Below are 11806 nucleotides of genomic sequence, written 5' to 3'. Positions count from 1 at the left end.
GAAGCTCACAGGTTGAGGGTATCTGGGGGCCGCAGAGGTGCGGCAAGTAGCCAAGAAAACCCAGAGAACTTTTCGCAGGACAAGTCTCTTTTCCTCTTTTTATCCATAGCCTCCAGCTAGCCAGCTCTTTCAATTACCTGAAAGAAAATGTGCCTGGTAAATTACTTCAGTGTGAATGAGTGGCTTCTAATTTGGAATGTGGTCCAGCTGGTTTTAAAAGAACATATTTGTTTCATGTGTTGTCTTTTACCCAAATTTTGAAAGTTTGGCATGCTGGACAAAGCATACACTCTGGAGTGACTGGCACTCGGGTTTGTGTCTCAGCCCAGTCACTCTCTAGCTGTGTGATCTTAGACAAATTCTGAGCCTCTGTTTTCCTCCCCAGAGAAATGAGACTAATTCTGTCTATATCATGAATAAGCACTGGGGCGTGGAGCAGGCCACATTTGTCAAGAACCTAGCACAGTGCCTGAGACAAATTCAGAGCTTGGTAAATGTTTGTTCGCCTCCCCCTTTTCTTCCTGAATCCTAAAATCTTCCTATTTTATGTACAGATGTGCAAAAAATATCACACAGAACAATGCAACGAGACAAAAATTGATGTTTACTTATCTCACCCAAAGGACAGGAGCTAGTTTACATGTTAGTGGAAAGGTGATGTTCTCCCCTTGATGTGTCTTGGGCATATTCCTCAGTGGGTTGAGGTGCAGTGTCATCACACAGACAGCAAAGGTGGCGGCGGAGGTGTTTCCTAAAGGCATCGTCGAGAAACACGTAGAGGAGAGGGTTGACACAGCAGTGGATGGTGGCGATGATTTTCGTAATCTGAACGCTTTTGTCCAGGTTATAGCTGCTGTCACAGTCATGCAGGGAGAAGTGTTTGTTGAAAGCAGACAGGAAAAGCGCAATATTGTAGGGGCCCCACATCAGAAGGAAAACAACCATTATGGTGAAAACAAGCTTGAAAATGTCATGCCTTGCTTCCCTGAACCTTGGTGTTTTCCTCATTCGCATGTAGCAAACTACAAAAACAAACAGTGGCAAGAGAAATCCCAAAATATTCATCTTTAAGGTTAGAAAATTCTTCCAGAATGTCTCATCAGCTGGAAGGAAGTGAGGTCTGCTAAGGAAGCACTTGTATTTCTGGCTTTCCAGCTGAGGTTTGTAAAACACAAGTTCAGGCAAAGTGACCAAAATGGCTACGACCCAAGCCATTGTGATGGTGCTGCCAGCCACTGTCCTGGAGGCAGAGAAAAACCTCACATCGAAAAACTTACAGTAGGTTTGCACAGTCAGAAGGGCATTGAAAAATGCCTCACTGTACAGGCCGGTGGAATAGAATACCACGAGAATTTTACACAGGGGGTTTCCAAGAACCCCACCATGTGAGGCTGTGTAAGCCCAGAATGGCAAGGTGAGCACGAAACACAAGTTAGCAATTGCCAAGTTGAGGAAATAGATATTTTCGACATACTTCAGTCCTTTATATTTTACCAGGATAAGCACAGCCAAGATATTGTCCAGAAGGCCAACGATGAACAACGTGGTGTAGAGGTGAGGCACCAGCTGGACCAAGAGAATCTTGGGGTCATATGAGGTGCATGGTTCTATTTCGTTGTTAGTCAGATTGTCTTCGATGAGGACATCATACTCATCCTCTGGTGCTGACGTGTAATTAGCCATCTTCAGGCTGTTGCCCTGTGGACAAATGAAAGATTATTTTTATTATTTATGCAGCCATACTCAACCTTTTCTGGTGTTTAATTTTATCCAGAGCAGGCCTACAACTTAGAAGGTTGAAAATAAACATAAGCGGAGAGCAGCCACCATAGTTCATCTATTCATTAAGCACTGAGGGGCTTAGTAGTATGTGAGCTACTGCAGGGAAACTAAAGTAAGTATTACTCTTCTTCATAGAATGTCATTCTCTTAGTAGAAACAAGACTTGCCTATGTAAGAAAGCCATATAAGAAAATACACAATTAAAGAGAACTAAGTACTGGGGCTTAGTTTCACAAAATTGATGTCAGCCACAATTTCTATGCGTTTGAAAAGTTTGCTCACCCCCTGTAACAACTTCCTGTGACAGGCGGAGAGGTCTGAGTTCTTCTCTCGAAGGATATAAATAAGTGCTTGCAAAAGCGAAACCACCCTAAGCATCAGCATGGACATAATTGGTTAAATACATCGATACTTACCACTTGACTGAGTTTCTGGTGAGGAGGGAAGGACACAGCCTCCCGACCTACCATCTGAGTTGCTGTGGGAATGGCCTGGGCCAGTTGAAAGGCTGGCTTCCTTCTAAACAGCCGGTCCCTGACCCATAAGGGCAAGATAAATCGCTGTTTATCCTCCTCGTGGCTCTGCCGCACCAGTCACAGGTCTCGGGGACTAACCAAAATAAAGCAACTTGAAAGCTCCCCCAGACCCCCAGAGAATTTCTTAAGCTGCTAAAAGAAACCGGGAAGTTGTTTTCTCCTGCTTCTCCTGCTTCCTCCACCCCCCCTCCCCCCAACCAGCACCGCCAGCCCTGTACCCCGCCTTTGATTTCCCTGTGGTTGTCCTGCTGGCTGCCCCAGATAAGGGAACTAAGTTACTGCTGCTTCTCAGTGATACTGAGGGAGGGACAGGAAAGTGCTTCTGACAATGTAACTCGGAGTAGGTAATGGCTAGCAGTAGAGGAGAAAAGGGTCACCTGGTGACTGTGCATCCATGGCCAGGGGGCTTGGTGTTCGCTTGTAGCATTTCATCAGCATTAGCATATGGGGCTTCAAGAACTTGCAGTGAGAACCACTGCTTAGGTTTTTATTGTCACTTTTGAGAGAGATTATGTGCTTTGCTTGAGGGATGGGGCCCCAAGGGAGGGTTTTGGGACAGTGGAAGCTACTGAATGTTGTCAGTTGGGAAAGGAGGGGCGTGCAGAGATGGGGCCTCGGTACCTGTGAGCCTGGGGAAAATTGATGGGAACCAAGGAGTTAGGCAAGATGTTAGGAGCTGAACCTGCTTGGGGAAGGAGGACCCGGCACGGGAAAATTCCATGGTAAGGACACGGATATGCCACCAAGTTGTGGTGCAGAGAATGTAAGGGGAACAAGTTCAACCCTCAACCAGGCTGAGGTGGGGCAAGGTTTGAGACCAGAGAGAAAGGAAGCTGAGAGTCCAGATTTGAGGTGGTAGGAGGAGAACATGGAGAGGAGGAAGGAGATGAGGGTGGTTTGGAGGAAAGATGAACTGAGAAAAAGAACTTGAAATAACTGGAAAATCTGTATGAACTTCTCCTGGATCAACTCTTTGTACCTGTGATGGAACTCATTTGGGGGACAGTCTTACAAATTGACATTTGTTAATGCTAAAGCTGTATTTGAGGTGGTAGTCAGTACAGAATGTGGACCTATTAAAATAGAAATAGAACTGAGGAAACTATTAAGGCAAAGGAAAAATAAACAATAAAAAGGCCTGAACAAATATGTGATGGAGCATTGAGTTTAACTGGAAGGGAAACTCATGATATTCCCCCATATGGTGAGGTTGGGAGGAGTTGGTGCTGGTGGGAACCTGTGAATGTTTCCCAGCAAATCTCCCCCCCCCCACCCTCCAGTATGGCTTCTGTGAGTGAATGAGGGTCACTGTGCCCTGAGAAACTCTGCCCACTGGTGTGGCTACATCCCTGGAACCAGCAGTGGTCCTTCCTCCTGAGGCTCTACCTCCTGCTGCTGAGCTGTTTGGAGCCACACCAGTCCCCCTAGAACCTTGGCTGAGTAAGTCATGGCTGCTCGTGGTGCTTTATTGCCTGATGCTTACTAATCAGTCCTAGGCAAAGGAATGAGGGTCAAGTCAAACTCTGAAATTTGGGAAACCACATGAACATACATGCTGCACATTACATGGTTAAGGAGAGGAAAGTTGTAGCAGGCAGGCGCCTCATCTGTGTCACAGAATATGGGAAATTTGAAGTTTCCCAAAGAAAAACACTGTTTGATAAATTCAGGATCACCATAACTTCCTGATGTTAGTATGGCTTTCACTTTCAGAATTATTTTATTTTGGCTTGATTCCCAGCATTCTGATTATCCACATCCAGACCATGGGGCTGCTTTTTTTTTCTTTTCCATTTTTCAGTTTTATTAGGTAGAATTGTTACAGTTTGACTGCAAATATACAATATATTGCATGTAAATACGTATAGACAATATACTGCACTTACTTTTTTTTAGTTTACATGTACTGATCATTTGTACTGATCATATGTACTGATCATTGTTTCTAAGAACAGTTTAAAGCTTAGCTTTTTAAACTTGCATAGTTATCAAAGGAATAAAGTCAACTATAAAATAAGAATCAGCAGAATATGGTAGTCCAATCATAAAGGACAGTCAAATATGCTTACACATATTCAGTAAATCAGTCTTCTAAGTTATACATAATAAGTAGTTCATTTGTGTCCTTCTTTTTTGTTTTTAGATTCCACATATAAGTGATATCATATGGCATTTTTCTTTCTCTTTCTGGTCCACTTCACTTAGACTGATGATCTCCAGGTCCATCCATGTTGCTGCAAATGACATTATTTTATTCTTTTTATGGCTGAATAATATTCCATTGTATATATATACCACATCTTCTTTATACAGTCATCTATTGATAGACATTTGGGTTGTTTCCATGTCTTGGCTATTGTAAATAGTGCTGTTATGAACATTGTGGTGCATATGTCTTTTTGAGTTTTATTTTCTCCAAGTATATGCCCAGGAGTGGGATTACTAGATCACATGGAAAGTCTATTTTTAGTTTTTTAAGGAACCTCTATACTGTCCTCCATAGTGGCTGCACTAATCTATATTCCCACCAACAGTACAGGAGGATTCCCTTTTCTCCACACTTTCTCCATCATCTATCTTTTGTAGAGTTTTTAATGATGGCCATTCTGGTTGGTGTTAGGTGATATCTCATTGTAGTTTTATACTGCATTTTCTCTGACAATTAGTGATGCTGAGCATTTTTTCACGTGCCTATTGGCCATTTGTATGTCTTCATTGGAGAATTGCTTATTTAGGTCTTCTGCCCATTTTTGGATTAGATTGTTTGTTTTTTTGATATTAAGGTGTATGAGCTGTTTGTATATTTTGGGAATTAGTCCCTTTTTGGTCGCATCATTTGCAAATATTTTCTCTTATTCTGTAGGTTATCTTTTCGTTTTGTTGATGGTACCCATAGCTGTGCAAAAGCTTCAAAGTTTAATTAGGTCCCATTTGTTTATTTTGGCTTTTATTTCCATTATTCCAGGAGCTGGTTCAAAAAATATATTGCTGTGATTTATGTCTGAGAGTGTTCTACCTTTGTTTTTCTCTAGGAGTTTTATAGTATCTGGTCTTACATTTAAGTCTTTAATCCATTTTGAGTTTATTTTTGTATATGTGTTAGAGAATGTTCTAATTTCAGTCTTTTATAGGTAGCTGTCCAGTTTTCCCAGCACCACTTATTGAAGAGACTGTCTTCTCTCCATTGTATATTCTTGCCTCCTTTGTCATAGATTACTTGACTATAAGTGGATGAGTTTATTTCTGGACTTTCTGTCCTGTTCCATGGAGCTATGTGTCTGTGTTTTGTGCCAGTACCATACTGTTTTGATTGCTGTAGCTCTGTAGTATAGCCTGAAGTCAGGGAGCATGATTCTCCCAGCTCCGTACTTCTTTTTCAAGATTGCTTTGGCTATTTGGGGTCTTTTGTGTTTCTGTAAAAATTTTAACATTTTTTTCTTCCAGTTCTGTGAAGAATGTCAGTAATTTGATAGGGACTGCATTGAATCTGTATATTGCCTTGGGCAGTATGGACATTTTAATAATATTTATTCTTCCAATCCAAGAACATGGAATATCTTTCCATTTGTTTATATCGTCTTCAATTTCCTTCATCAGTGTCTTACAGTTTTCGGGGTACAGGGCTTTTGCCTTCTTGGGTAGGTTTGTTCCTAGGTATTTTATTTTATTTTTTAGAAAGTTGAAATATGATTACACAAGTAACATTGTGTGAGTTTAAGGTGTATATGTATTGATTTAATACATTTATATTGTAGGATTGCCATTGTAGTATTAGCTAACACAGTGATCAGTTTTTCTAGTGGTGGGAACAATTAAGGTCTATTCTCTTAGCAAGTTTAGTGTTCATAATACAGTTTTGTTGTCTATAATCACTGTACTGTGTATTAGATCTCCAGGGCCATGGTATTCTTGAAACTTCTAAATTGGTAGGAAGCAATGGTTTAGAAGTCTGAAGGTGAGGCAAGAGGAAAGTCTATTTCCCATTCTACTATCTGGACCCGTAAGAGGGTTGTCATTATTGTTGAAACTTCACCACATTCTGTGGCTTTGGCATGTGGCTCACAAACCTTTGAGGATGTGAGTTCATCTTTATCACTATAATTCAATCCCAGTTTTTTAAAAAATTGAAGTATAGTTGATTTACAATACTTTATTAGTTTCAGGCATACAACATAGTTATTCAATATTTTTATAAATTATACTCCATTTAAAGATACTACACAATACTGGCTATGTTTCCCTGTGCTGTAGAATATATCCTTGTTGCTTATTTACATTATACATAATAGTTTGTATCTTTTAATCCTCTACCCTTGTCTTGCCCCTTCCACCTTTCCCTCTCCCCACTGGTAACCACTAGTTTGTTCCTTGTATCTGTGAGTCTGTTTCTTTTTTGTTATATTCAGGAATTTATTTTTTAGATTCCACATATAAGTGATAACATACAGTATTTGTCTTTCTCTGTCTGACTTACTTCACTAAGCATAATACTCTCTAGGTCCATCCATGTTGTTACAAATGGCAAAATTTCATTCTTTTTTATGGCTAAATAGTATTCTATTATATATGTACACCACATCTTTATCCATTCATCTGTTGGTGAATACTTAGGTTGCTTTCATATTTTGGCTATTGTAAATAATGCTGCTGTGAACACTGGGGTGCTTGTATCTTTTTGAATTAGTGGTTTCATTTTTTTCTGATATATACCCTGGAATGGAATTTCTGGGTCATATGGTAGTGTTTTTTTTTTTTTTTAGGAATCTTCATACTGTTTTCAATTATGACTGCACCAATTTTCATTCCCACCAACAGTGTATGAAGGTTCCCTTTTCTCCACATCCTCACCACCATTTGTTGTTTGTGGTCTGTTTGATGACAGCCATTCTGTCAGTTGTGAGTTGATATCTCACTGTGGTTTTGGTTTGCGTTTCTCTGATGATTAACAACATTGAGCATCTTTCCATGTGCATGTGGGCCATCTTTATGTCTTCTTTGGAAAAATGTCTATTTAAGTTTAATCCCAGTTTCAGTCCAAGAAACTGTCATGTGTTACAACTCTCATTTCTCCATACATGTAAATCACATTTATTCAATTCATTTACTCAACAAACGTTTGTAGTGTGCCCAGCACTGCCCAGCACTGTTACAGGCAATGAACAACTTAGGCAAACATCCTAACCTTCATGGAGCTTACATTCTACAAACAAAACTAAGTAAGTAAATTGTAGGGTAGAAGGAGAGAAGTTCTCTGCAGAAAAGCAAAACAGGGAAGGAGACTGGGAGGGGCCAGGGTGGTTTGGGGGTTCACATTTTACATAGGATGGTCAGAGAAAGCCCCGCTGACAAGAGGAGCTCTGAGAAAATGAAACAGCAAATGATTAGGCCCAATAATTAATACTCATTATCTCATTTTTTCTTGTTACTAAATTCTTATATCAGGAAGGTGCAATAACTTCACAGGAGATGCAGAAATACTCTTCATATTACATTGGCCCTCAATGCAAAAAAAAAGCAAAGGATGCAGTGCACCTGTTAGTAATTTATTGCCTTTCACTTCTGACCCATCCTTCTTTGCCTTGCTGTGTAATCCTAGAGCTGAACCCTGTAAACATTTCTTCTTTGCCAGCTTTGGTGTAGGAGGCACTGAGAGTCACAGGAAGAGGCAGGGGCTTCTCATTTTGATTCCTGGATTTTGTTATTCGTTGGTTGGTTTGTTTTTGCTCTTTGGGATGACCTGACAGTGCTGTGTGGAGACCCAGTGGTGCCCACCCTCCTTTGAGTCTTGCTGGTACTCCTGCAGGCAGTTTCCTGCTCACAAGCCCCACATGGCAGGACCTTGGCAAACTTCCTGACAATTCAGTGGGTTGTAGTCACCCTCTCCAACAAAGTGTGAATGTCAGCCTTGGGAAAGAAGGCATCTTCCAAGTATGTTCTTTCTTGGATGCTCTGCCTCAGCCTAGAGACTGCTCCCTGCACCTGCTGTTCCTATTTCCTGCTCCTTTAGACAGTTAATCTCCTTTCACTGGTTAATAATTCTTTATAGTAAATGTTCTTTGTTCAGATTACTGGTATGATTCTTGTCTCTTGACTGGTTGCTGATTGATAGATACAACATTAAATTTAGTTCGGTAAAGGGATGATGATTGCTAGCGTGATGACATTTTCAGAGCTCTAACTTGATATTGAGAAATAGATGTTCAAAATTTTAGAGTTACAATAATTTAATCTATCCCCTTAAAATGGCTTCATCAAATATCAGTGCTCTCAGATTATCTGTCTATTTATCTATTTAATTTTTATTGTAAATATTACATTACAGAAAATTTGGTAAGTACAGAAAACATGTATGATAGTGATATTCCCAAATAGTAGCTATTATCATTTTTAAATAGCACTGCTTTGTAATGGAAAATGTGTAAAACCTACTTTTAGAAAATAATCCATTTTCCTTTGGGTTAGTTGTTTGGTAATGAGCAGTAGATTGGAGGGACACATACCTACATGTTGTAATTTTAGGGATTCTGAGAATCTATCATCCTGTCCCCATGTTTTCTCCCACATACTAGCTAAGCCTGAGACTTCACCTAAGTGCTTAGTCTTCTTAGTTCCTGGCCTACCTGGGAGGGCAGCCAGGGGGAGATGATACTTCCAAAAAACATATTGATGATCAACTGTGAAATATAGATGTTACATATACTTACTGGAAGAAAAATTGTTAACTATACCCTAAAAAAAGCTTTCTCAATGCATGTTCAGTTTATTCTGCATCATGCTAAAAAGTATTTAAAAAGTGTGTGTGGACTTTGCTCAAGTGGATTTGAAAAATAGGTGGACTGAAAACTTAAAGCAAGGTTCTTTACAATAGGACTTCTTGGAGCTCTTCAAATGCTGATAAGCATTATGATCCTAGAGAAAGGATGCAGCATTTCCCAAAATTTGATCATGGGATCCCCTTTTAAATTCTTATACAGATACTTATGGGCTAAGGGCTCTGCAGTACATATTTTGAGAAATGTTGCCTTAGACGTATGAATATTGCTGTATTGTGTGGCCACCATGGGAATGAGCATAATCAACTGTGGGTCCCAGCTTTCTCAGTCTGAATTACATCCTTACATTCACACTGAGCCCGTGCTTGCTGGGGGCTGCTCCCAGCCAATGGCCCCATTAGGTACCCTGTGACAGGCCCTTTCCTGGGAAATGGACTCCTCTGATGAGCGACTTTGGCTGCTGTTTCCACCCAACCTTCCTTCCTCCTTCTCTCCTTCACTTGGGGGTCAGACCTGCATTGTAATCTGGTAGCTTTCCTAGCTTCTGCTGCCTCCCTTTGCCATATCTCTCAGAGATGGTTACTCTAACACATTTCCTTAATGCCACATCCCATCTTGGCAACTGTGTCTTGAAGGACTTGGGCTAACACTGCCTTGGAAGAGAGATGTCAGTCTTTAGAGAGTCTTCAGTCCTTTGCTTACTAGCAAATGATACATTTTGCAGGCTCTTAATCCCTCTCTTACCTTCTTACCTGCCATACCTACCTGTGGTCTGCTGGGATCAATCTTTTTGGAACACATAAGACCACTTACTGTCACCATGACCCCATCCCAGCCAGCTTTAGTCAACTCCTCAGGTCAGATACCTTCTGTTTCGCATTACCATTCTCCTTTGTGCTTCCTCTGCCCTCACCTCACTTCCTAATGTCCCCTCTTCTCCCTTGTTTTTCCTCTGTGTCCTCTGCAATCTGAATTCCACTGTAGACAATCCTCTTGACATCCTTGACTTATTCCCAGAACATTCTACCATCTGTTGTCCCCTGAGGATATTCCTTCCCTCTCATACCTGCCTCACACTTGGGGGTCAGGAGGTGATGTCCCTAACCCCACTGTCACTTGCTGACCATTACTCCAACAGGTAGGTATATAAGAGATTAGTTTGGTCTCCAGCCACTACCCTCTACTCTTCCCAATCATTGCCACTGACTGCCTGATTCCCCCCTTCTTTTATTTAAGACATGTACGTGGATAAGGAGCTTCTCTTCATCCCAGTGTTCTCCATCATCCTGGTGACTTAACTGCCCATGTTGACCCCGTGCAGGGCCCTGGTCTTTCAGCTCATTAACTCAGCTTCACTGGTCTTCACTTTCACTCCACTAATGTCAGATTTCAGGTTTGTTAGCATTGATCCACCACCAAACTCTTTCTTATCACAACTTTCACTCCTTTGGTTGCTCTCACTCCATTCACTCCTTGTTTAACTGTTGTTCTTCATCAAGCCCCCTAGCCTCTGCCTCTCAGCCCATCCTGTGGTCACATCTCTCCTTGTCTAGCTGCGATCCAGTAGTCTATTATGTAATCATTTTCCGGTCAATATCCTGACCTCCCATGAAGCCCTGTCTTACTAGATCTATCAGTCTACTTCTCCCCTCCATTCTTTCTTTTAGCTTGTGTTCCTGAGAATAGCTGGGTTAAAACCACTTAGCCATGAAGACAAGATCCGTCACTAATTTATGGTCTCCAGTCTCAGCTAGCTTCCAGAGATTTTTCTAGTTTCTCTTGTAAGTCTCCTGAATGTCCCAGATTGTCACTTTCTCTTGTTTTCCATGGGCTACTTCAAACTATTTAAAGCTCTTCCTGTCTCTTCAAACTTCCACTCCCATTACCTACATTTATGACCTCTCCTTCTGCTTTGCTCAGAACTCTCTCAACTCTCTGGTTCCCAGCTTCAAAGTCTTCATCCTTTCCTCTTTCCATGGACAGAGTTGTTTCTCTTATATCAGAAGCTAAATTCGCCCTCTGCAATCTGGATCTCATTCTTTCTAACCTCCATCAGTTGTTCCCACATTTTCCTATAGCTCTAACCTCTTTCTCTTTTGGAGTCTCCAGAACTTAAAAACACTCAGATCTCTCTCTTAAATAAAGACTATAAACCCACCCTTAACCTCACACATTGCTCTACTTACTCTTCCCGTCCCCAGGCAGCCTTCATTAGTTGTTCAGCTACTTCACATTGTTTACTCCCTACTCAGTCTCCTCGAGCCTGGTTTCTGTCTCCACCATTCCACTCCAGCAACCTGTGGTAAAGTGTAATCAACTACTCTGCTAAGTTAGGGCAGCTAATGCATCATGTGCCCATAAACAGGAAGTGTCCAGTATCTCCCTACTGTCCAACTATAAATACCACCATGAACAAAACTCTGAAGTCAACAAAACACAAACGCCACTATATCTACGGCTGCCTAAGTTGAAGTAGTGCTTCATGTTTTTGAAACCCTTATAGAATGTTAAAAACATTAGTATGGAACTTTCTAGTAAAGATGGCAGAGTGAAGCTCTGTGGAGCTCTCCTCCAGTACCTTATAAAATGACTAAAAAATAGTTTCAACGAAAATTCTAAAAATTTGCCAGTAGCAACTGAACAACAATTAGGGTACAATCTTGTACCAAAACTTTGAAAATGTGGTGCATTTTAGTACCTATATGTAATCCTACG

The 11806-nt window shown here is 41.0% G+C and overlaps 1 protein-coding gene across 1 annotated transcript; it reads right to left on the bottom strand.

Moving 5' to 3' along the window:
• Positions 1–584: 584 nt before the first annotated feature.
• On the bottom strand, positions 585–2420 carry CCRL2 (C-C motif chemokine receptor like 2). The gene is made up of 2 exons (XM_006200781.4): positions 2199–2420; positions 585–1698 (listed from the first exon to the last, which is right to left on the bottom strand). The coding sequence occupies exons 1-2, from the start codon at positions 2250–2252 to the stop codon at positions 637–639; spliced, it is 1116 nt and encodes a 371-aa protein (XP_006200843.2). The 5' UTR covers positions 2253–2420; the 3' UTR covers positions 585–636.
• Between the last annotated feature and the right edge of the window lie 9386 nt (positions 2421–11806).

This window comes from Vicugna pacos, chromosome 17 (assembly GCF_048564905.1).
Source record: "Vicugna pacos chromosome 17, VicPac4, whole genome shotgun sequence".
Lineage (NCBI taxonomy): Eukaryota > Metazoa > Chordata > Mammalia > Artiodactyla > Camelidae > Vicugna > Vicugna pacos.
Note: the sequence above shows the minus strand (reverse complement) of the source record. Positions and strands in the feature narration are given on the sequence as shown.

Excerpts from the sequence above, each read along its gene's own strand:
- CCRL2 (XM_006200781.4), bottom strand. The coding sequence starts at position 2,252 with ATGGTAGGTCGGGAGGCTGTGTCCTTCCCTCCTCACCAGAAACTCAGT. Across the intron at positions 1,699-2,198 it reads ACCAGAAACTCAGTCAAGTG|GGCAACAGCCTGAAGATGGC; the intron begins GTAAGTATCGAT and ends ATTTGTCCACAG.